Source organism: Panthera onca, chromosome B4, assembly GCF_046562875.1.
Source record: "Panthera onca isolate mPanOnc1 chromosome B4, mPanOnc1 haplotype 2, whole genome shotgun sequence".
NCBI classification, from domain to species: Eukaryota; Metazoa; Chordata; class Mammalia; order Carnivora; family Felidae; genus Panthera; species Panthera onca.
The window spans coordinates 133,480,524-133,506,749 of NC_138345.1; the positions used below are offsets into that span (position 1 = coordinate 133,480,524).

The following is a 26,226-nucleotide window of genomic DNA, read 5'->3' on the forward strand; positions in this document are numbered from 1 at the left end:
CTAAGTAACAAAGAATAAAGACCTGAACTTTTTCTGTAACTTCCCCAAACGCTATCATACTGCACTAAGCTCCTAAAATGAGAAATGTCTGAGCACAACATGCAAGAAGAGGTTTCTAGGCTACCACTGCCAAGGCAGTAGTGCAAGTTAAGCAGAATTAGCTACTCCCTGGCAGAGATGGCTGTTGAAAGACAGGACAGAATGTGAAGCATTTACAAAGCTCACTTTACTCGTTGGTGAAGAAGATAGAGAACATTCCGAAGACTTCCCAATGTTCTGTTTTCTGGGTTTAGTCTGTGGCGTCCAAACTGGGGAAGAAGAAAAAAAGATCAATTTCTATTGCAGAGGAAATTATGTTTGAGTAAGGTCTTATAGTATACAGTAATAAAAATATCCAATTACTATGTAGATTTCATGAATCTTCTCTTTTTCAATAAAATAAGTGAAAATAAGAAATATTTTTCAATGAATCAAGCATGAGAATTTTCACTTTACAGAGAATTATGGGAAAATTCTACCTCAAAAGAAAACAAACATGCCCACAAGGAAGATTTAGATACTGATGGTATGGTTTGCCCTCCAGTCCTTTAAAAGTTCTGATAACCACAAATCAGAACCTCTTCAGTCTAAGCTCTTCACATTACATGTTTACACTGTAAAAGTATCAAAATACATTTATTTAGATGCTGCTGAATTCCTTGTATTAAGTATCAATTTAAAAATAGCACATCAGTAGAAATACTTTTAACAGAAGGTAATAAATTTTTGAACTGAAATACTTTCACTATCACCCCCATTTTATCTACCATAAATACTTTGAATTTTTTTCTCTAAAACTGATTGTGAATCTGTCCATGTCCTCTCTCCTCTCCTCTGCTACCACCTCAGTGTAGGCCACCATCACCTCTTACCTGTACTATGGAAATGGCCTCCTGATTGCCCTCCCACCCTCATCTCTTAGCCCTATGACCAATTCACCACAGAAGAACCAGAGGAATCTTCTCGAATTGTAAATCAGATCACACCACTCCCTAGCTAAACGGCCTTCAAAAGCTTCCCACTCAGGTGAGAATAAAATCTAGAATCCTCACTTATAGGCTTCCCTGCTACTTTCCTAATCTCATCCGGAGCCCACTCTCCAGCCACAGTGGCCTGTTTTCATTTCCCAATATTCACCAAGCTCTTAGCACAACATGTTCCCTCTACCTAGAATGCTCTTTGATGCCTGGATCCTTAGGTTCTTTTAAGTCTTGATTTTTATACATGCCTCCTCAGAGGAGCCCAGTCATCTTCAATCATCCCATCTAAGAACATCTGCACCATGCCCCCCTCCACTAAATCTCAGAATGCAGTTCACTTCCTAGATAGTTCTTTTCTCAATTTATAACAACCTATTTATTCTGCTTATTTATTGGTTCATTCTTTCCTCTATTACCTCCAGGAGGGCAGGGATTAGGATTTTTATTCACCATGTGTAGCCAGCTCCTCACACAGAGTGGGCATTAAATAATTGAATGAAAAAAACAGAAATTTGAAAGCTCTTCAGAAAAACTAAATCATTAATTCCTCCTGAATGAACTAAAGGAATCAACATCTGATTTTGTAAAGATTAACCTAACCAAATCACCTTTCATGAGAAGGAAACAAACTTATACTTTCCCAAGGTTGTTAAAGAAATTCGTCCCACATTTGGGTTTTCTGAGACACTATGTTAACTGGAAATTACAAATATAATCTTTGTTCCAAACCAAACAGAAAACCAAGTGACAGCCAGCCTAGCGGGCAATATATCAAACAAATGAAAAAATGCATAAGGAATGCTCCAGCCTACCAACTGACTACTTTATTGCTTTGTTAACACTGTTTTAAACAGAGAAATCATATATTTTATTTTATTTTATTTTTTAATTTATTATTTTTTTTAACGTTTATTTATTTTTGAGACAGAGAGAGACAGAGCATGAACGGGGGAGGATCAGAGAGAGGGAGACACAGAATCTGAAACAGGCTCCAGGCTCCAAGCTGTCAGCACAGAGCCCGATGCGGGGCTCGAACTCACGGACCACGAGATCATGACCTGAGCCGAAGTCGGCCGCCCAACCGACTGAGCCACCCAGGCACCCCTATATTTTATTTATTTAAAAAAAATTTTTAATGCTTATTTATTCTTGAGAGACAGAGAGACAGACAGACAGACAGACAGACAGAGCATGAGTGGGGAAGGGGCAGAGAGAGAGGGAGACACAGAATCCGAAGCAGGCTCCAGGCTCTGAGCTGTCAGCACAGAGCCCAACGCAGGGCTCGAACCACAAACCGCGAGATTGTGACCTGGGCGAAAGTCGGATGCTTAACTGAGGCACCCAGGCGCCCTGAGACACCACATATTTTAGAACGTTGTTTGATTAGATGCAGGGAGAACCCCAGCACTCACCCTCAGAATTGACTGTACCGTCTGCATGGGATAAGTGACTGTGGTAGCAATCGCTTTGGATATTGCACCAATGATGAACACATCCAAAGAAGAAAGCTGGAAAGCGAAAAAAGAACAAACCACATCAATGCAAATAAGACAATGTCTGAGATTATTTGTTGCTTTCACAATCAGGGATTACCTTCATTCGTTTCTTTAGAAGTTGCCGTTTTAAACCTTCATAGAACATGAACTGGATGGCAGGATTGAAGACCAACAGCAAGGAAGGAAATGTGCCATTCCATAAAGCCAAGATTCCTTCGTCTCGAATGATCTGGTGAAAAGCATCTAGGCAAGAAATCAAGGACTTTTGAGGACAATCCCCTAACTGGACAACACAATGTGAATTTTGTTCAAATGTACCCAGAACACAAATCATACTGGTTCTATTAAAATTTCCTTCTTGCAATGATATTCTGGGGGCAGCCTCATCAGTTAACTACTTTTTGATAATCATTGGACACTGACGGTCACCAGATTATTGAGACACCAACTTAAATCATAGGTAACTCTTCCTGACAATCTGGCATTACAAAGTCAAGTTTTCTGGGAACGTAAGCTGGTGCAGCCACTCTGGAAAACAGTATGGAGGTTCCTCAAAAAACTAAAAATAGAACTACCCTACGACCCAGCAATTGCACTATTAGTCCTTTATCTACAGGATATAGGTGTGCTGTTTCGAAGGGACACATGCACCATGTTTATGGCAGCACAATCAACAATAGCCAAAGTATGGAAAGAGTCCACATGTCCATCGATGGATGAATGGATAAAGAAGATGTGGTGTATATATATATACAATGGAGTATTACCGGGCAATCAAAAAGAATGACATCTTGCCATTTGCAACTATGTGGATGGAACTAGAGGGTATTATGCTGAACGAAATTAGTCAGTCAGAGAAAGACAAACATCATATGATTTCACTCATATGAGGACTTTAAGACACAGAACAGATGAACATAAGGGAAGGGAAGCAAAAATAATATAAAAACAGGGAGGGGGACAAAATAGAAGAGACTCATAACTATGGAGAACAAACCGAGGGTTACGGGAGGTGTTGTGGGAGGGGGGATGGGCTAACTGGGCAAGGGGCACTAAGGAATCTACTCCTGAAATCATTGTTGCACTATATGCTAACTAATTTGGATGTAAATTAAAAAATAGTAAAAAATAAAATTAAAATAAATGCATAAATTAAAAAAAAAAAAAAGAAAGAAAGAAAGTCAGGTTTTCCTAAGTAATAACCACCTCCACCACCACCACCACCACCGGGAACTCTATATTACAGAGAATTGTGAACTGATACCCTATGTGTTTCATAGCAAAGTCCAGGACAACAAGAGATAGCTCCCTGGGTCCATTATATAGGATCTGACTAATAAGGAAACTACTGTTCTCATTACAAAGATGGAAACATGGGAAAGGAGAACCAGGTTATGTAGTACTATTAAGCTCAAAGTCATCAGATGTTAATAAGATAGTTTTATCCAAAGACAACACTAAAAAACAACAACAACAACAACAACAACAAAACCCACAACAGTGTAGATTATTTTTTAGAAATATTTACCCCTTTCCACCAACAGTCCATGTAACAACAGTATACTTCTCTAGCCCCTGACTTTGGGTTTGGCCATGAGATGTGCTTTGGCCAAAAGGACGTTAGCAAACAAGATGTGAACAGGGGCTGGAAATATCCTTGTACAACTGGACGTGTCCTCCTGTACTTCTGCCATCACCAAGAGAAGAATATGTGCAGGCTGGCCCCAGCCTCAACAAGTCAAATTCTTGTCAATCCACAGACACATGAGCTAAACAAATGCTCACTGTTAGATGTCAAGATTTGAGGCTCTCGGATAGGCAGCATTATGGAGGCAATAAATTCCAGATAGAGAAAAGAAACTCCTTAAATAGGAACTTACCCAAGAAACACTTACCAATAATACCTTTGTAGTTGGTTGGTACAATGTCTTCATTCCTAAATTTTGCCCCTTGCAGCTTCAGTCTGGTGTTTACCACCCAGAGTGGAGTTGTTAGCAACACATTCACCACACCTTCCAAAAGAAAGAGGAGACAAAGGGAAAGCAAAATGTAACCTTTCAAGCTTTGCTGTCTTACCTTACATCTATGTACCAATGTTTCATTTCTACTTCTGCCACTGACCTACTAGGAGACCTGAGGTAAGGCGTGTGTCTGTGACAGGGTACAACACAAGCCACTACTGTTAGAAGCAAGTCAGAAGCCTTGCAGATAGCAAACTGGCTGGCAGCAACACTTTCCACGTGAAAAGAGCAAGTTTCCTCACTTGTATAACAGGACGTGATCTATTTGTCAATTTGTAGAGCATCCAAAGCAGCAATTTTGATGTAGCCTTATGTACATTTTGAAAATAACAGAAGGCTTATTGACCACATGCTAAGTCCATGACAATATCTGATAAAACACACAACTTACAACTCTCACGTAAGTAGCTTACATGGTTTTAAGTGAGTATGGATTTGGTACAATGGGTGACAGGTGGGAGAAAGTGGTGACATTTGAAAGAGCTTCACCAGGGACTAGATAGAGGCTCCCAGAAGAGTTCCTCATCGCTTAGGGAATTAGGATAGGCAGGCAGCAAGCAGTAGTTATGAACCACCACAAAACACCTGAAACAGCTCCGCAAGCATCACGATCCTTACAAGCTTAAGGATGGGGGTCTTGGCCCCCCAAAGTTGCCTCAGAGTGGAACAATACAATGAGCCAGGTGCTTCTTTTTTGAAAACACATGATCCCAAGTTAACACCATCTTGAAATTTTAAAATATTCCTCATCAGTCCTGGAATGATTTAAAAAAAATACCAGATAGAGTTGTAACAAAGTGCCTGACACATAGTAGATACTTTATAAATATTTGTTAAATAAATGTTGAACAAATGAACCAATGAACAAATTCAGCAAACAACCACACATAAAGCTGTCTGGCTCTAGCCACGCTCTGAGGAACCAAGAGGCAAAATCCTAAGGAAGAGAAATCTTCTTTTACTAAAGTCATTTAAATACAACAGGAGAAAGAATGTTTTGATTTAAGGAATCTCAAAACACACTATTCAGAAAACACAGTCTAACTAAAGACAAGCTTGAGGAAACAGCCAAGAGATTCAAGTCCAATTTTTTCATTTGCTGTATACAGTTGCTAAAGAGAGACATTTTGTTACCCCTTTCTTAAGAGCATCATGAGAACACATTTCTCAAAATGAAAGACATCAAAAAATTTTATGAGCTGTATTTATTATATTTTTGAAGAGTCACATAACTTGAGTCATCTTTAAGCTATGACTCACTGTATTCACGCATTGTCACGTAAGGCATTGATCATTATCTGAAAAAGCCTTACCTAGAGATTTTTGCTCATCTTGTTTTTAAAAAGTGCCAGTGCCCAGAAGACCACGACAGAAGAGTATCAGTACATGACTTTTTAATGGCTTTTTGCCCAGACTTTATAATGTCTTCCTAGTGAATGTACACATCTCTTGACTGAAAAATCAACAGCCAGAAAATTCAGACTAGAAGGTACTACTGAGCAGTCTACTTTTTTTTTTTTTTTTTTAACATGAAGACAGGAAAGCTCAGGAACAGAGATCACAGGCTTCTGTGGATACTGTAGACATAGCATACATACCTTCCTACACAAATGAAATGGGTTGTCTGTTAAACAAATTCTTTAGAAATCAAAATTCCCTTCATGTTCTATTCAAGAGGTAGGCACACACAAAACACTTCGGAGGCAATGCAGCCTCAGTTAAGATGTAACCATCATTGAAAATTCTGCTTTCATAGCTCTTTCCACCCATGGGTCCTGTCCCCATGCTTTAATAAAATCATCTTTTTGCACCAAAAAAAAAAAAAAAAAAAAAAAGAAAGAAATTCTGCTTTCATATCTCTGTTATTAACATGAGCTGAAAATGGAGAGGGTTCTAAGAACAATCTCAAGTACAAAAATGCACTCCATCATCTAAAGAAGAGTACATAAAATCCTTGTGAAAACATTAGTATTTCAAAGCTTTGTATCTGAAAAGTTCAAGTACTTTGTTCATCCTCTAAGCCAAAACAGATGGAGAGGTATTTTTTGGCCACTATAATTTTACGAGTTCTGAGAAAAGACACTCAAAATATTTGAGGATTCAAAACTTTACTAAAAACTTACAACCTATATCATCAAGCAAAGGACAGCATTCCATGGGAGAAAAACAAGCTACAAATGGTCATGATGAGGGATTCCAACTGTCACCGATGCACGAGGGATATGGCTGAAGGGGAAAGAAAGTTCTCTGCTTATTTACAAACCTGGGTAGAAAATTCTTCTTTCAGTTCCAAGCTGTGGCTGATGCTTCAGCTCGAAGATGGGAATACTAACACTTTATCTACTTAAATACAAGAAATTGTTTTTCTTTCAATTTGAATGATTTTATTTTTACTTGTAAAAAATCATTTATAAGAAAACAGAAGCACAAGTAAGAAGAAATGAACAGTAACTGAACACACATACTAAAATCGTATTCACTGATTCAGGGAATTGGAATACAGCTATTTACTTCTGGAATTTTGAAAACAAAATAGTTTTATCACCAGTGAGTCTTCTTTGTTAAAGGAGAGAAAACATCAGAAAGTATGCTAATTATGTGTGTGCCCCTGGGAAATAAGTGCAATTACTACTGATAAAGGAAAAGGGTAGGCGGATCAAGGCTATAAATCTAACCATAGGGCTCCCTATGAAGGAATGCAACTTGACACCCAAGGGGGAACAAACCCGCCTTACCAGATTAAAGACCGGAGGGCAGGAGAGGAATATGAACTGTCCTAACAGTAACACCACTGGCATTCAAAAACAGTTATTGGTGAAAATCCCGATTTCATAAAAGTGGCAATTATCTTCTTCATTTAAGTTTTCCTTAAGATTCTGTTCCCAAATCCTTCCCCAAGGTATCAAGCTATATGAGTCTTTTTCCTATGAAAATACAGTAAGTAATAAATTTCTACGTTTCGAGCAGAACTTGAATAACAATAATACTGTTTCCAGTACTCCTTGGAGACAAAGAAACTCATTTCTACAGTGATTTTAATACATGACAAGGCCCACAGCAGGAAAAGAAAAAGTGGTTCGAATTCTAAGAATGCATAGGTATTAAGATGTGAGAAAACATTTTACAAGGAAAATTTTAAAACTCAAAAAGGCATTTCCAAAGAATTCCCTATCTTCAGAAAAAGACAACCTGAAATCAGAGAATCTCAGAATTATAAAGGAGGACAAAATCCATTTGACCAAGTGTCTCTCAACTGTGATACAACTGACATTTTGATTCTGGGCTGGATAATCCTGTGTTTGGGGGCAGGAGTGGGGACGCTGTATATCAGATGAACAACAGTCAGTATCGGACAGACAACAATAGTTGTAGAGGAATGGAGTTATTAAATGGATTAGTACATTCAAGGAATCAGTTTTCCAAGAGAGGATGGGAGCCAGTAGAGATCAAGCTAGAGGTAAGCAGTATCAACACAGATCTTGTATGTTGGGCTCTCATCCTTTTACACTACAGGCGCCATGACTTTATCCTATTTGCAGGTGGCAGACATGGAAGGGTTTGAAGCTGGGGATAACATAATCAGATTTGGGTTTCAGGACAGCAGTTCTCCACCATCTCTCTGAGAAGATATGTAACAGATGATGCTCACAACTGACACAGACCCATTGCACCTTTCTTTCACATACTCAAGAAGACACTACAGAATGTAAGTGAATTAGACTGATACTATGTCTTTTCTCCAACCTGCTTATGTCAATTGTATCTGTTATGCAGGCAAAACTCTACAAATATGGGGTATGTACAAGAAAAGGCACAAAACTCCCATAGTGAACTGATATACCTTGGCCATATACTAAAAAAAATGAGGGGCGCCTGGGTGGCTCAGTCAGTTAAGCAACTGATTTCAGCTCAGGTCATGATCTTGCGTTCTTGAGTTCAAACCCCACATCAGGCTCTCTGCTGTCAGCATGGAGCCTACATCGGATCCTCTGTCTCCTTCTCTCTGCCCTCCCTCTCAAAAATAAATAAGGATTAAAATATACATATATACATCTTAAGTTAAAATAAAATATAAAGTATGCTATTTATGATACTCCCTAGGTCAAATGACTTTTAAAAACTAAGTGCTCTACTATACCAGTCTAGTAGTGTTAGGTATAGGGGAATCTACTGTAATGGTAGATGTGTAACAGTTAGAAAGGAGACAAGCAGAGCACAGTGAGAGAAAATAACAAGGGTGTTGTGTGCCTGGTGGAGAATGGGATGTGAGATATTAGCAAATAAACATCTCTGAAAAATTAAAAAAGATTTCATCATATATCTCATGAATTAGCAGTTTCATGGAAAGTTATATGAGCTAGTCCTTGACTGTGACTCGTAATCTTTTAAATGTAAATACATAAAACCATAGAATCTAAAATGTATTGAAATCAAGATATTACAGGGGCACCTGTGCAGCTCAGTAGGTTAAGGATCCAACTCTGGATATCAGCTCAGGTCATGATCTCACGGTTCATGGGATCTAGCCCTGTGTCAGGTTCTGTGCTGACAGCATAGGCCTGCTTGGGATTCTCTCTCTCCCTCTCTTTCTGCCCCTCCTCTGCTCATGCACACTCTCTCTCAAAATAAATAAACATTAAAAAAAAATCAAGACATTACAAATACTTGGTCTCAAGTATTAAGGATAATACTAGATTGCCATCTGCTGCAATTGTGTAAAAAGGAAGATCCCTTCTGTATAAGACACCTCAGGATCTATTCTGACTTTTTTTTTTCCAAGTGAACAAATCTCAAACTTGAGTTCTTTGAGTTATGACAGTGTTAGAAAACTATTCTTCCAGAAAGGTTAGCTGGGCAAGACTATGCAAAGTAGGTTAGTGAGGAAGACCTCAGAGGCAAGAACAGAATAGAACAATGGTCCAGGTGAGAGATGATGGTGCTTGATTTTGGGAAATGGCTATGTATATGGAAAAGAGGGAACAGATTCTAGAGATACTTAGGAGACAGAATGATGATGGCTCTTTTTTTTTTTTTTTTTAAAGTAATCTCTATGTCCAACATGGGGCTTGAACTCACGACCCCAAGACCAAGAGTCACATGATCTACTGACTGAGTCAGCCAGGCATCCCTGACACTGATGGTTCCTTTACATATATATAATTTATTGTCAAATTAGCTAATATGCAGTGTATACAGTGTGCTCTTGGTTGAGACTGATGGTTCCTGATGACCAAACAAATGTGGAGGGTGAGACAGCACTTGCTATAATGACTCCTGGGTTTCTATCCTGAGTTACTTACTACAAGTATTCATTTTTTTAGAATTTTAAAAATTTTTATTTTTTTAAGGCATTATATTTACTAGATCACAAGCCACTTTGTGCAGTTGGGCACACTTTCTTTTTTTTCCTCTTCCAAAATTTCATTTAGATTCAAGTTAGTTAACATGTAGTATAGTATTGGTTTCAGGAGTAGAATTTAGTGATTCATGACTCACGTATAACACCAGGTGTTCATCATAACAAGTGCCGTCCTTAATGCCCATCACACATTGAGATCATCCCCCTACCCACTTCCCCTCCAGCAACCCTCAGTTTGTTCTCTATAGTTAAGAGTCTCTTATGGTTTGCCTCCCTCTCTATTTTTATCTTATTTTATTTTTCCTTCCCTTCCCCTATGTTCCTGTGTTTTGTTTCTTAAATTCCACATATGAGTAAAATCATACGGTATTTTCCTTTCTCTGACTGGATTATTTTGCTTACCATAATACACTCTAGTTCCATCCACATCACTGCAAATGGCAAAATTTCATTCTTTTTAATGGCTGAGTAATATTCCATTATATGGAATATATAATATTCCATATATATATTCCATATTATATATATATATATATATATATATATCTTCTTCATCCGCTCATCAGTTGATGGACATTTGAGTAATATTCCATTATATGGAATATATAATATTCCATATATATAATTCCATATAATATATATATATATATATATATATCTTCTTCATCAGTTGATGGACATTTGAGTAATATTCCATTATATGGAATATATAATATTCCATATATCCATAATTCCATATAATATATATATATATATATATTATATATATATATATATATATATATATATCTTCTTCATCCATTCATCAGTTGATGGACATTTGGGCTCTTTCCATAATTTGGCTATTATTGATAGTGCTGCTATAAACATTGGGGTGCATGTGCTCCTTCAAATCAGTATTTTTGGATAAATACTTAGTAGTGCAATTGCTGGGTCATAAGATAGTTCCATCTTTAACTTTCTGAGGAAACTTCACACTGTTTCCCAGAGTGGGTGCACCAGTTTGCATTCCCACCAACAGTGTGAGGGGGTTCCCCTTTCTCTGCATTCTCGCCAACATTTGTTGTTACCTGAATTAATTTTAGTCATTCTGAGAGGTGTGAGGTGGTATCTCATTGTGGTTTTGATTTTTTTCCCCCTGATAATGAGTGACATTGAGCATTTTTTCATGTGTCTGTTAGCCATGTATATGTCTTCTTTGGAGGAACTTCTGTTCGTGTCTTCTGTTACCTACAAGTATTCATTTCCACAAAGAATGAAATCCTGTGTGCTATACTCTTTATGTAAAACTTGGTCTGGTGGGGGGGTCAAAAGGTACAGACTTTCAGTTATAAAATAAGTAAGTCATGGGATGTAATGTACACCATAATGACTACAGTTAATAATACTGTATTGTGTATTTGAAAGTTACTAAGAGAGTAGATCTTAAAATTTCTTACCACAGGGGCGCCTGGCTGGGCCAGTCAGTGGAGCATGTGACTCTTTTTAAAAAAAAATTTTTTTTAACGTTTATTTATTTTAGAGAGAGACAGAGCACAAGCAGGGGAGGGGCAGAGAGAGAGGGAGACACAGAATCTGAAGCAGGCTCCAGGCTCTGAGTCGTCAGTACAGAGCCAGACGCGGGGCTTGAACACACGAACCGCAAGACCCATGACCTGAGCCAAAGTTGGACGCTCAACCAACTGAGCCACCCAGGTGCCCCAAAACATCTGTGGTTTCATACAGGTAAAGAGGAAAACCGAGGGGACATGAAAACTCCTAGCCTGGTAACTGTTTTTTTAATTTTTTTTTTTAATGTTTATTCATTTTTAAAAGAGAGAGCGTGCAAGGGGGAGGGGCAGAGAGCGAGGGAGACACAGAATCCAAAGCAGGCTCCAGGCTCTGAGCTGTCAACACAGAGCCCGGGGTGGGGCTCAAACCCATCAGCCGCGAGATCATGACCTGAGCTGAAGATGGATGCTTAACCGACTGAGATACCCAGGCACCCCTGGTAACTGTTTTTCAATTAAATAATTTATTTATTTATTTAAGTTTATTTATTTAGACGGGTAGCTGGTCTCTCAAAATAAATAAATAAACTTAAAAAAAAGAAAAAAGTAAGCCAACTCAGCTCAGAAATAAACCTTTGTGTAATTAGTCAACAATCTTCCACAAGGATGTCAAGACCATTCAAATGGGAAAGGACAGTCTCTTCAATGGTATTAGGAAAACTGGGTATCTGGATATCCACATACAAAAGAATGAAGTTGGACCTGTATCTTCCACCACATACAAAAGTTAACTCTAAATGGATTAAAGACCATATATATATATGGTTTTTCTCTCCCTCTGCCCCTCTCTCCTGCTCACATGCTCTCTCTCTCTCTAAAATAAAAAAAATAAGAAAAAAATCTACAGCTCAACAACAAAAAAATCAAGCAACTTGATTAAAAAATGGGCAAAGGACTTGAATAGACACTTCTCCAAAGATCACATACAAATGGCCAACAAGCATATGAAAAGATAGAAATGCAAATCAAACCACAGTGAAATATCACCTCACTATCAGGATGGTTATCATCATCAGGATGGCTACCATCAAAACTAAAACACCCAGGGGCGCCTGGGTGGCTCAGTCGGTTAAGCGTCCGACTTCGGCTCAGGTCACAATCTCGCGGTCCGTGAGTTCGAGCCCCGCGTCAGGCTCTGGGCTGACAGCTCAGAGCCTGGAGCCTGCTTCAGATTCTGTGTCTCCCTCTCGTTCTGACCCTCCCCCATTCATGCTCTGTCTCTCTCTGTCTCAAAAATAAATAAAACATTAAAAAAAAAAAAAAAAAAAAAAAAAAACTAAAACACCCAGAAAATAACAAGAGCTGGTGAGGACGTGGAGAGCTTAAAACCGCTGTGCACTGCTGGTGGGATTATATGACACAGTGGGAAACAGTATGGTGGTTCCTCACAAAATTAAAAAAAAAAAAACAAAAAAACTACCATATGACAGCAACCTCACTTCTGGGTATATATCCAAAGGAACTGAAAGCAGGGACTCAAAAAGATTTATTTACACAACCCATGTTCGTAACAGCAACTATTCACAGTGGCCAAGAGGCCAAAACAACTTAAATGCCCATCAATAGATGAATGGATAAACAAAATGTGGTATATACATACAACTGAATAGTATCTGGCCTTAAAAAAAAAAAAAAAAAAGAGCAAAACATGAATGAACCTTGAGGGCATTATGCTGAATGAAATAAGTCAGTCACAAAAGACAAATACTGTATGATTCCAGTTATATGAGGCATCTCAAGTAGTCAGATTCACAGAAATAGAAAGTAGAATGGTGATTATCAGGGGGAGGGAGGAAGGGAGAGTTTGCTGTCTAATGGTTATAGAGTTTGAAAATGTTCTGAAGATCTGTTTCACAATGATATAAATGAACTTACTGCTTAAGTATACACTTAAAAATAGTTAAAATGGCAAATTATATGTTATGTGTTTTTATCACACACACACACACACACACACACACACACGGCTAAGTCAGAAAACGAATTACATTCTTTGTAGCATTAATTTGTGCTAAAATAAACTTTACAGAATATATGAACCACAAGATAAATATTAAAATATAAAAAATTTTATACTCAGAAAACTTTGTTACCTGCAACAAATCCAACTACTAAATCTTTTCCAGTAGTAGAACGTTGACCTTTGACCCAGACTGCTTTGAGACTATTAAAAGTGTAGAAATAGACAAAATTGGAGCAGCACAGACTGGAGATAACTGGAAACCACCCTCGATATGGTGCCAGGCTAGAGGAAAAACACAATAAGCCAAGTAAAGATGCTGGACAAAAGCCAGTAGCAATGGGCAAAGTCCCAGGAAAAGCTGATCATTCACATATTCTCGAAGTTCACTTCTGTATTACAACATACTCCAAACTGCACATATATTTCATATTCTGAAAGATACCCAAACCAAGACATCTTCTCTACCATTAATGAGGCCAAAGAAACAACACACTTTCAGTGATTGATTTTACTGATTTCCTCCCATTGATTTCCTTTAGTAAGTTACTATGTAAGATTAGAGACAATTTCCTCATGGCTATTAGTAAATGTGGCATCACTCACATTTTACTACAAGGTAACAGCATTTAAAATGAAGAAAATATAGATAGCGAGTATAAAAAAAAGAAGTGGTTGGGCGCATTTATAAGGGCACAGGAACATGGCTGAAGGGCTCCTACTAGCCACACCTGGGACAATTTAAGCACCAAAATAATATCATATAGTAATCAATTATAAGCCACGGAAAAAGCAGGAATTTTTGAGTTTAATACTGATACTAAAGTTTCTCTTCATAGACTGTTTATAGTTGCAAGAGAGGAAAAATTATTCAGTGGCTAACCCAAATCTGAGAAACCATAATTAAGCAATGATGGGCCAGTGGACAATACGTGACTCCAGATGTGATATCCTAAGGACACGATATCACCTATGCATTATTCTGGCCAAGAATGCAGAGCTTCAATCTAATCATAAAGAAACGTGAGACAAAGTTAAAATGAGAAGTATGTTATTAAAAAAAAAAGGGAGGGGAGTTATATTCTTTAAAATTGTTAATGTGATAGGGGTAAAAGCTTTGATGTATGGTGTGTACCTTACTCTTAAATAATTCTGAAAAAAGTTTGTGTGGTGTGTGTGTGTGTGTGTGTGTGTGTAACAGAGAAGAGGGAGGGTGAGAGGGGAGAGAATATGAGCACAGATGGTAAAATAAATGGGAAAAAGTGTAACAGGTCCATCTGCATAAAGCATATACTGATATTCTTTGTACTATTTTTAGTTTCATAATTTTTTGTGAATTTGAAATTATTTCCAAATAAAAAGTAAAAAAAAAAAACCAACCAAAAGAAGTACATAATCTGCCTGAATATATCATAGAACAAACTAAATTATCACCTTCTTCAGCTCACTGTAAAAAACAAAACAAAACCATAAAGCATTGGTTTCATGGAAGACTCTATGATCAAGAGTCAAAATGGCCAACCACAGAACTTCAAGGAGGTGAAAACAATTATGTACTTATAAGTTGGGCAATTAAAATCCACAACTACTGTAAGGCTGCGAGAATGGGAGGAGAGAGTGCAGATTTGCCAGAAGCCTGGCAATCTCCCAACGGGCTGCCTGCTCTAACAAGGACGAGCAAGGTGGTTGGTACTCACAGGCCTTCTTCCTTAATGATCTCCAGGAGCACCATGTGTGTAGTTTTGGACTTTCTTTTCTCATCAACTATAAGATGAAAGAATATACGTTTAAACTAAATCTGAGAATTATGATCTTCAGCATCAGCAAGTTTCACTGAAATGCCATTTACCTCACCTGAGCGATCTCCCGCCCTATTTGAGCTCCTTAGCTTGCCTCAGAACTCAACAACCCTCCTTGTTCCCATGTGCTCAATTCCCAACTGTGGATCCCTTGGGTTTCATCTGGTATTCACGAACCATAAAGCATTTTAATTCAACACCTAATTTCCAAAGCAAAAGATGTGACAGGAGATCTTCTATTTCATAAGGCTTATCTTGTTTGGGGCTTTTTTTTTTTTCAAAGTTACATATTCTCATTTTTATCTTAACATCTTATAAAGTAGAGTGGAAATAAATTACCATCTCCCTGTTAGGGAAGAGGCTACAGACACAAAAGCTGTGAAGGACACATGTAGTTGGCAGCAGGGCCAGGATTAAAACTCAAGTTTTCAAAGTTTTAGGCTTGTGCTCGGTTTCCTAACCTAAAAACTAAAAGGTCTCAAAAGGATGAGAATTGGGGCACCTAGGAGGCTCAGCACCTAGGAGCCTCACCTAGGAGGGCTCAAACTCGGTTCATGAGTTTGAGCCCTACGTTGGGCTCTGTGCTGACAGCTCAGAGCCTGGAGCCTGCTTCAGATTCTGTGTCTCCCTCTCTCTCTCTGCCTCTCCCCTGTTAACACTTTGTCTCTCTCTCAAAAATAAACATTAAAAAAAACATTACAGGGAAAATGGGTGACAGGCATTGAGGAAGGCACTTTTTGGGATGAGCGCCGGGTGTCCTATGTAAGCGATGCATCACAGGAATATACTCCCGAAGTCAAGAGCACACTGTATACACTGTATGTTAGCTAACTTGACAATAAATTATATTTAAAAAAAAAAAAGAAATAAAAATAAAATAAAAGACAAATGCAACGATTGTAAAAAAAAAAAAATTTACAAACAGGTTTAACCCTTTGATACAGCAATCTCATTTCTGGGAATTTATCACATTGAACTTACAGAAACAAAGCAGCATATGAACGAGTCTATTCTACAAAAGAGAAGAAACCACCCAAGAATCTAGAAAGGGGGAAGGGTAAACAGGTTATGGAGCATCCACACTATGGAACACTCTACAGCCAGAAGGATGAAGAAGCTCCCAAAGCATTGATTTGGAAGGCATTTACAATATGCTGTTAAGTGAAAAATACAAGGTGCAGAACAGTGTAGCAAAAATGCTTTTTGTGTAAGAAAGGGAGAAAACTAAGAATATATATATTATTTTTTTAAATATTTATTTATTTTTGGGAGCGTGCAAGTTGGGGAGGGGCAGAGAGAGGGGGACAGAAGATCTGAAACAGGCTCTGCGTGGATAGGCTGACAGCAGCGTGCCTGATGTGGGGCTCGAACTCAAGAACCTTGAGATCATGACCTGAGCTGACATCAGACACTCAACCAACTGAATCACCCAGGTGCCCCTATATATTTTTTTTTTATTTGTTATTCCATAACAAAACTCTGCAAGACTGTTTGAGAGATTAATAAAGACATTATCTGCAAGGGAGAGAAGAGAGGGAAAGAAGGGGCAGATTACAGTGAGATTTTCCACCATACTGTGTATCGTTTTAGAGATTTTTGGCTTTTGAGTCATGTGAAATTATTACCTATCACAAAACTCTAAAATTAATGTAAAATAATAGCCATGAAGGGTTTTATTGTAGGAATTAGTTTGTTCAAAGCTAATCTTACTCTTTTATTTCTTCATGTAAGTTCTGGCACAGGTTTATAATTTCAAGTTGAAAAATACTGAGGGAAAAACAAGCAGGAATTATAGAGGGTTGCACAGTCCAATAATTCAAAAAAGGCAAACTAAGACTACACGCCCAATTTAGCAGTGACAGTGGGTGTTTGGCTTCAATGCATTTCCTATTTCTTCTCTGTTCTCTTTTGAGAAGATCTACTCCCAGCAAAAACTCTCCACATTGTGCCTTTAAAAAGTCATATTGTTGGGGCTCCTAGTTGGCTCAGTTGGTAGAGCATGTAACGCTTGATCCTGGGGTTGTAAGTTCGAGCCCCATAATGGGTGTAGAGATTACTTAAAAAAAAATAATAAAATCTTTTTTAAAAAGTCATATTGTTTATTGGAAAGAATTGTAATGATTCTAACGTACTAAAGCAAGCCCACTCAGGTTCTCTCAGATTAGAGAATGCTTGAGGCTATGACTCATTTATGAACGCCTCTCTGTTAATGAGGAAACAGCACTGATGACCAGTATTTAAAGTCAGCGGAAAAGGACAAGGGTAGATTCCTAACAAAACAGATATTCTTACGTTACTAGAAAAATATGTTTGTTTCCTGACACCAAATGAAAAGAATATGATGCCTACAAAAGTTACTCACCTTGAAGTCGAAGTCGAGCTGTATCCAAGGGAAAGAATACTGTCATTGCTGTCACACTCCCCTGAAAAATTTGAAAAGACTTTAGCCATTATAGTTTCACAAAAATAAAGAGCCACGACTTTTAAATGAACAAAAGTTCATTATTAACCAGGGGTCAAATCAGATTTCCAGTGAACAGACATATACAATATTGGGATTATTTCTGTTCAAGTTCTAAAGTTATATACTTAAACACAAGTATTTCATTTTCCAGAAGAAATCTTTTTCTCTCTCATACTGAAAAAGAAAATGAAGTGGGTCCCTGAAGAGAAAAACATAGGGGTTTGCAACCCAGGACACACATAAAAAATAGCAGATAAATTGATTTTTTTAACCTTTTATAGATCAGTTGCTGTTCCTATTCTCTGATAACCTTACAAGCCAAAATATCTAGTAATAAAACAGATAAATACTTCTAGTCTCTTTGCTTAGTCAATATATTTACCACAAAGTAAAAGAGGTATAAAAATCATATTGTTCTTTACAATAGCTTTGTTTACTTGTGTTTGAAATAAAATAGGGACAATCTCAGCTCAATATTCTATAAATAATTCATCCAGGGTAACACAATGACAAAAATTATCAGGGAAAGAAGCCAGCAACCGGTCTTTCCATTCATAAAACCTTATGACAGATAAAAACCACAAGCATATAGTTAGGGATGAAATTATACAGATGAAATCTCCAGGTGGGTTTATGGTTCTCAACCTAGATGGAGGCCCACTGGTATATATTCTCAGGCAGAATATCAAGTTTTGAGCTACTGATCTAATAATGGTTATGTACAATATTTTAATCATGGTAACGACTGGAAATTAGGTCAACTTTATAGATAAGAAACATATGCCAGATCGCTTAGCTATTTAAATAGGTCAGCCTGTTTGACAAGGGAGAGCACTGTATTGTCCTATTAGAATGCTTCAAACCTCAGATTGAATGTTACCACCCCCTGCCTATCAGGTTACATTACTATATGTTGTTCATGCTCTGTGTTCCCACGGCACTTGTTTATATGTCTCCTCTACGGGATTATAAGACTATTCACTCTATCTCTTTGGATAACATAGATTAATGAAATATTTATTCAACTTACCCTTCAGTTATTTATGCTTTTTTGATGACTCCAATATAAATGTTCTTTTCTGGTAAGGACTAGGTAATATTTGATGTCCCAAGGAACACTGGACCTACAAAGGTTTATAGTCTACAGAGATGTTTCTGGCATCCTTGCTCACGTTACAGGCAATTTCCAAGAAAAATGAGGACTGCAAATGCTTACTAAGGTTTCTTTTCCAAGAAAAATGAGGACTGGACAATGCTTACTAAGGTTATTAAGGCTGTGGCATTTTTTTTCCTATTGCATAGTACTACGTGTCCATGCCGGTATTGCATAAATGGGGCATTTCAGGCAGAAAAATCCTGTCTGGAAACTTTTTCAAACAACTGGGACATCTCCATTCCTCTTCCTTGCCAGCTTTAAACATACACCCAAAGTTCCTAACTTAGAAACCCCTGCCTACCTACCTTGAAATCTTAAAGGGAAGTACATCTTACACCAAGATAAAGAGAACAGCCAGTCCAAAGAGCTCAATGGTCTATTACCTCCTCAGGAACTAACATAAAAAGTTCAAATCTAGTAAAACGAGTTCAAATTTAGTAAAACTAAAAAGCTTTTTAAAATTTATTAGTACTGGAATTGTTTCTCGGCCTTTTGACTAAGATCAAGTGTAAAATTTATTAGTAGTGGAAAGACTAGATCAAGATAGTGAACTGAAAACCCAGCATTGCCTCCTCCCTCATTCCAATCACTAATAATCACAGAAAAGGCTTATATATGAAAGTGTTGTATAGAAAAACAAAGAAGGGTCTATTGGTGGACCAGAAATTAAAAGGATAGCAGAGTGAGGCTACTTTGAAAGAACTCACAGACAAAATGCACAGGAGATAGGTGTGGTAAGCAGAACAGTCCCCTGAAAGATGTCCATGGCCTAATCCTCAGCACCTGTGAACACATTGTATTACATGGCAGGTTGCTGATCACCGACTTTAAAATAGGGAGATTATTCTGGATTATGTGACTGGGTCCAATGTAATCACAAGGGTCCTTAAAAGTAGAAGGAGCTAGAAGAATACGTGGGAGTAAGGCAATGTGCAGGTTCAACCACTGCTGATGGCTTTTAGACAAAGGGGCCACTAGTCAAGGAATACAAGTGTCTTCAGAAGCCAGAAAAGGCAAGGAAATGGATTCTCCCCTACAGCCTCCATTAAAGAACACAGCCCTGCTGACACCTTTGATTCTAGCTCAGTGAGACCTGCATCAGACCTCTGACCTACGGACCTAAAGATATAAAATCTGTGTTGTTTTAAACCACTTAATCTGGGGTAATTTGTTACAGCAGCAATAGAACTCTAATACAACAGGATTACTACAAATGGTGGGAATGAGGATTGGGAAGCAGAAGGGAGCTCTGGGGTGACTTTCTGGTTGATTAGTTGGGTACCCTAACAACTGAAGTCAGGTGTCTCAGTCTCAGGTGGTTTATCTGTCAGGAACACTCAGTCAGAATGGGAGAAACTAGGAAAAACTCTAGAGACCAGAAAGCTTGCCATTGTCATACCCTGCAGGAAGACAATGCCACCTTTTCATCACATCCCCCTGGAGGCCAGCAGCAGTAAACATGCATAGGCAGGGGGGAGGAGTGTGGAATGGGGAGGAAATGAAAAGCTTACCAGTTTTACCTATTTAAGGAGAAGACACAGACACAGACACACACATTTATTCCAGGTTTTGTTAGAAAACCTAAGTTTAAATGTGAGAGTTAAAAATTTAAGGGTGAAATGAGGGCTTCCATTTCCAGCAATATGGTGGTCTAGACAACATGGTGCAAAATACCTAGTACTGTTACATAACATAAAAAAATATAACAAACATCCTTTAAATGCTTAGCTGAGCTCACAAGAAAGTAAGGGAAATCAACTGGAGACAGAAAGAAGAGTAGAAACCCTCAGAATTAAGCAGATGCTGGCTTTGGTCGCCTAAGAATCTTTTGCCAGTCTAATTGATCAAGTGGCTTCATTACCACTTTTAAATTGAAGTGGGATTCACATAACATATATTAACCATTTAAAAGTATGCCATTCAGGGTGCCTGGATGGCTTGGTTGAGCGTCCGACTTCAGCTCAGGTCATGATTTCATGGTTGGTGAGTTGGAGCCCCATATCGGGCTCGCTGCTGTCAGCACAGAGCCTGCTTTGGATCCTCTGTCTCCCTCTTTCTGCCCCCTTCTGCTCGTGCTCTCACAAAACACACACACACACACACACACACACACACACACACACACACACACACCAAACACTAAAACAAAAAAAACAAAAAAAAAAATTTTAAAGTATACCAGTGACATTTAGTATATTCACAATGTTGTGCAACCACGACCTCTATCAAATTCCAAAAGATTTTCATCACCTCAAAAGAAAAGCAGGCATGTTCTATTTCCCCCTCCACTCAGCCCTGACTCTGATATTTCATATAAAAACACTCATGCAAAATGTGACCTCTTGTGTATGACTTTTTTCACATAGCATGATGTTTTCAAGGTTTATCCACTTTGGAGCATGTATCAGTACTTCATTCCTTTTTATGGCCAAGTGATATTCGATTGTGTATATATACTACGTTGTGTTTATTCAAAATGTTTTGGAATGATACAGACGTAGGAGTTGCACAACACTGTGAATGTACTAAGTACTGCTGAAATGTACACTTTAAAGTTAGTTGTTTTTTAGTAATCTCCACACCCGATATCGGGCTTGAATTTAGGACCTCGAGATCAAGAGTTGCATGCTCTTTGGACTGAGCCAGATGGGTGCCCCTGAACTGTACACTTTAAAATGGTTAATTTTATATTATGTGAATTATACAATCAAAAACAAAAACACTTAATCCTCGCAACAACCTGATGAGGTATGTACTAGTATTCTCTCCATTTTATACATGAGGAAAAAAAAACACCAAGAAGTTTTATAACTTTTCCTAAAGTTAAACACTTTGTAAGTGGCAGAATCTGTGTCTGAACATTGACAGCCTGGCTCCAGAGTTCACGCTCTTAACCACTGTTGTAATTAATACTTGAAAAAATTTTTACTAATATACTACCAAAAATTACTGGAAAAGAAAAAAAAGGGGGTAGTATGGGACCTATTTTAGGTGTCAAATCTTTTTTTGTGTACCAGTCTGGAAACTCAGCATAGAGCCTGGCATAGCATAAGCCCTGAACTTGTTAATTCATGTATGACTGTATGCACCTATAAATAAACGGAACATCCATGAGAAAATGTATTCAAAATGCTAAAGATAAATCTGGAACACAGCTATTCTGTACATTGGGGATTTGCTATATTTGTCTCCTCACCAAGCAAACACACAGATGACTGCTTTCATTTTCCTAAGCAGCTGCTACCTGAAGGACAATATTTATTATAGATGCGAGTCTTATGCCAAGCTATGTAAGCACATGACTTTTTAGAATTTGCATTAAATTCCTCTTTCATAAATACTCAGTGGTTTTTTTTTCCCCCTCCCTAGGACTGTCTGTTCACTGACATAAAATTAGAAGGCACAAAATACTGAGACGATAACCACGATGTACAATACTGTTGTGCCAGAGAGGCATACAAATAAATCCATTATTTTGAGTCCCACTGAATTCTAACCATCTGAGTGGGAGTTCTACTGCTGAACATTAATTACAATTTCAAAGAATCCATTTCCAGAGAAACAACCTTCTGGTGTCTCACCAGGAGGAAATATTTTTAGTTACAACTTTCTACCATCCCTCTCTGGCATTTGACCATTAGATCTTGGGAAATAAATTAATTCCTACATGGCAGTGGCACCTGGATCACCTTGTGTGGAGTCCTGTCACCTGAGAACTGAGGAGTCTGAGCCAGGATGGTGAAGAGGTATGCCCAAAGCCCGAGTGACAGAGGCTGAGTCAGAACCCAGAGCTCTCGGACACCTAGTTCCCTGTTCACGGTTCTATCTTATTCTCAATCTTTTTTCAGTCAAGACCTAAATGATTTTTAACTTGACTCTTCTCTTCCACTTATCAAAGCGAACACAATACGGGGTGTCTAAATGGCTCAGTCAGTTAAGCATCCGACTCTTGATTTCGGCTCAAGCCATGATCTCATGATTTCCAAGAGTGAGCCTTGCGTTGGGCTCTGCTGACAGCATGAAGCCTGCTTGGGATTTTCTCTCTCCTTCTCTCTCTGCCCTTACCCTGCCCGTGGTCACATGCATGCACACTCCCTCTCCCAAAAATAAATAAACTTCAAAAAAATAAATAAAAGTGTACACAACACACACAATCTGGGAAACACACACACAAAAACTTAACAGTGAATATGTGAGGAGAGGAAAGGAATGAAAGGTAACCCCATTTCCCTCATTGACCCTCCACGTAATTATTAACTTTTTTTTAACAATAAGCATGTGTTAGTTTTAGCTAACACATATTTAGTTTAGGCAAATATATATTTTTAAAGATATCAGAATACAAGAAAATATAGCCTAGGAATTCTCTAAGTATGGTCTGGGGCTCCTTGGAAGCCCTCAAACACTTTGTAGGGGTCCACAGGATTAAAAGTATTTTCATAGGAACACTATGACATTATTTGCCTTTTCATTCTCATTTGCTCACAGCATGTAGTGAAGTTTTCTAGAGGGTACAGGCTATGTGATATTGTAAGAGACTGAATACAGAAGCGGATACAAGGAACCAGCTATCTTCTCTTAGGCCAAACATTAGAAAGGTTTGCAAAAATATATAATAATAATGTTGCTATTTTTACTATTTTGGGGAAAATGATTTTTTTTTTATAATTTTTTTTTTCAACGTTTATTTTTGGGACAGAGAGAGACAGAGCATGAACGGGGGAGGGACAGAGAGAGAGGGAGACACAGAATCGGAAACAGGCTCCAGGCTCTGAGCCATCAGCCCAGAGCCTGACGCGGGGCTCGAACTCACGGACCGCGAGATCGTGACCTGGCTGAAGTCGGACGCCCAACCCACTGGGCCACCCAGGCGCCCCGAGGGAAAAATGATTTTTTTAATGTTATATATGTTAACATGTAACAGGTTTAATATTGTTAATAAAGAAATACCTAATGATTTCTCAATTTTAATTTCTAATAAATATTGATAGTTACAACCACATAAACAAAAGCTCTTCAGAGTCTGCAATAATTTTTAAGAGTATAAGAAGTTTGAGACCGGGGTGCCTGGGTGGTTCAGTCGGCTGAGCGTCCGACTTCAGCCCAGGTCATGATCTCGCGGTCTGTGGGTTCGAGCCCGCATCGGGCTCCGTGCTGACAGCTCAGAGCCCGGAGCCTGTTTCAGATTCTGTGTCTCCCTCTCTCTCTGACCCTCCCCTGTTCATGCTCTGTCTCTGTCTCAAAAATAAATAAACATTAAAAAAAAAAAAATTAAAAAAAAAAAGTTTGAGACCAAAAAGTTTGAGAACTGCTGTTACAAACATGCCACTGAATATAACTGTACATTATGAACAATTATTTAACGCATCACTTCTGATATCCCTTTCAACTGCATTATGCCATTGTGACATCAACTGAAAACATCAACTACCTTTGGGCTGCCCACTGTCCTCTCCAGGAAATTCTCTAAAAGGCAAGTAACTCTAGGGGGTGCCTGACTCTTGGTTTCAACTCAGGTCGTGATCTCACAGTTCGTGGGATCAGGTTCTGTGCTGACAGCGCTGGGCCTGCTTAGAATTCTCTCTCTCCCCCTCTCTCTCTCAATAAAAAGTAAACATTAAAAAAAATAAAAGGCGGGGCGCCTGGGTGGCTCAGTCGGTTGAGCGTCCGACTTCAGCTCAGGTCACGATCTCACGGTCCGTGAGTTCGAGCCCCGCGTCGGGCTCTGGGCTGATGGCTCAGAGCCTGGAGCCTGCTTCCGATTCTGTGTCTCCCTCTCTCTGCCCCTCCCCCGTTCATGCTCTGTCTCTCTCTGTCTCAAAAATAAATAAAACGTTAAAAAAAAATTAAAAAAAAATAAAATAAAAGGCAAGTAACTCTAAGAAGAATATGTATAGCCTACAATTATCACCTTAGACCTAATCATTTATTAAAGGATTATTTTTTTTAATGTTTATTTAAGAGAGAGACAGAGTAGGAGAGGGGCAGAGAGAGACATAGGGAGAAAAAGAATCCCAAGCAGGTTCCATGCTGTCAGTGCAGAGCCTGACATAAGGCTCCACCTTACAAATTGTGAGATCATGACCTGAGCCTAAATCAGGAGGCAGAGGCTTAACCAACTGAGCCACCCAGGCACCCCTCTTTTCCATTCTTTGGTCTAATTTTGATATAATTAAAATTTTTTTAAATGTTTACTTATTTTTGAGAGAGAGAGAATGCAAGCAGGGGAGGAGCAGAGAGGGGGACAGAAGATCTGAAGAAGGCTCTGCACTGACAGCAGAGAGCCCAATGTGGGGCTCGAACTCACCACCCATGAGATCATGATCTGAGCCGAAGTCAGATGCTCAACTGAGCCATCCAGGCACCCCTAAATTTGATATTTTTATCTAACTTCTTGAGACGGATGCCTAGTTGATTCATTTTAAGTCTTTCTTCTTTTCCAAACTTGATTTAAAGGCTATTCATTTCCAAGTGTTTTAGCTGTGTCTGATAGGTTTTTTTCTTTATGACTCAGTGGTTTTTAATATATTCACAGAAGTGCAATCATCACCACTAACTCCATTTTAATTATCCCAAAAGGAAACCTGTACCCATTAGCAAATACTCTCCATTCTCTCCTTCTCCCACACCCTGGCAACCACTAATCTATTTTCTGTCTCTATTTGCCTATTCTGGATAGTTCATATAAATGGAATCAAATAATACATGATCTTTTGTGACTAGCTTCTTTCAAGGCTCATCCATGTTGTAGAATCAGAACTGCATTTTGTTATGGCTGAATAATATTCTGTTGTATGGACACATCACATTTCGTTTACCCATTCATCAAGTTGATGCATTTGAGTTGCTCCCACTTTTCTGCTTTATGAATAATGTTGCAATAAACATTTGGGTACAATTTTTTTGAATATAGGTTTTCAATTCTCTAGAAGTAGAACTGCTGGGTCATCTGGTAACTGTTTAACATTTTGAGGAACTACCAAATTATTTTCCACAGTGCTGCACAATTTTAAATTCTCACCAGTAAAATATGAAGTCTCCAACTTCCCCATAAATTTGCAATACTTGTTATTATCTGTCCTTTTGATTATGGCCATCCTGGTGGGTGTGAAATGGTATCTCATTGTGGTTTTGATTTGCATTCCCCTGGTAATTAATGCTGCCAAGCATCTTTTCACGTATAGTGGTCACTTGTATATCTTTATGGGAGAAATGGCTATTCAAATCCTTTGTATATATTTTAACTGGAGTATTTGCCTATTACTGAGTTGTAGGCATTCTTTATATATTCTGGATGCTAGACCCTTAACAGATATAGGACTTATAAATATGTTCTCCTATTCTGTTGTCTTTACTTTCTTGATGGGGTCTTTTCTTTTTTTCATTTTTTTTTTTAACACTT

General features: G+C 38.3%; 1 protein-coding gene across 2 annotated transcripts in view; it reads right to left on the bottom strand.

The window, feature by feature from the left end:
- The window catches only part of SLC25A17 (solute carrier family 25 member 17), a 46,011-nt gene that overhangs the window by 2,517 nt on the left and 17,268 nt on the right, over positions 1–26,226 (bottom strand). Inside the window, exons 2-8 of one of the 2 annotated variants that reach the window (XM_060656267.3) lie at positions 17,567–17,627; positions 15,103–15,169; positions 13,539–13,690; positions 4,411–4,527; positions 2,613–2,758; positions 2,432–2,527; positions 226–308 (exon numbers count right to left, since the gene is read on the bottom strand). In XM_060656267.3, the coding sequence (XP_060512250.1) occupies positions 226–308; positions 2,432–2,527; positions 2,613–2,758; positions 4,411–4,527; positions 13,539–13,690; positions 15,103–15,169; positions 17,567–17,627 (722 nt within the window). The remainder of the gene's footprint in view (positions 1–225; positions 309–2,431; positions 2,528–2,612; positions 2,759–4,410; positions 4,528–13,538; positions 13,691–15,102; positions 15,170–17,566; positions 17,628–26,226) is intronic. The other variant, XM_060656268.3, reaches the window with a different exon arrangement.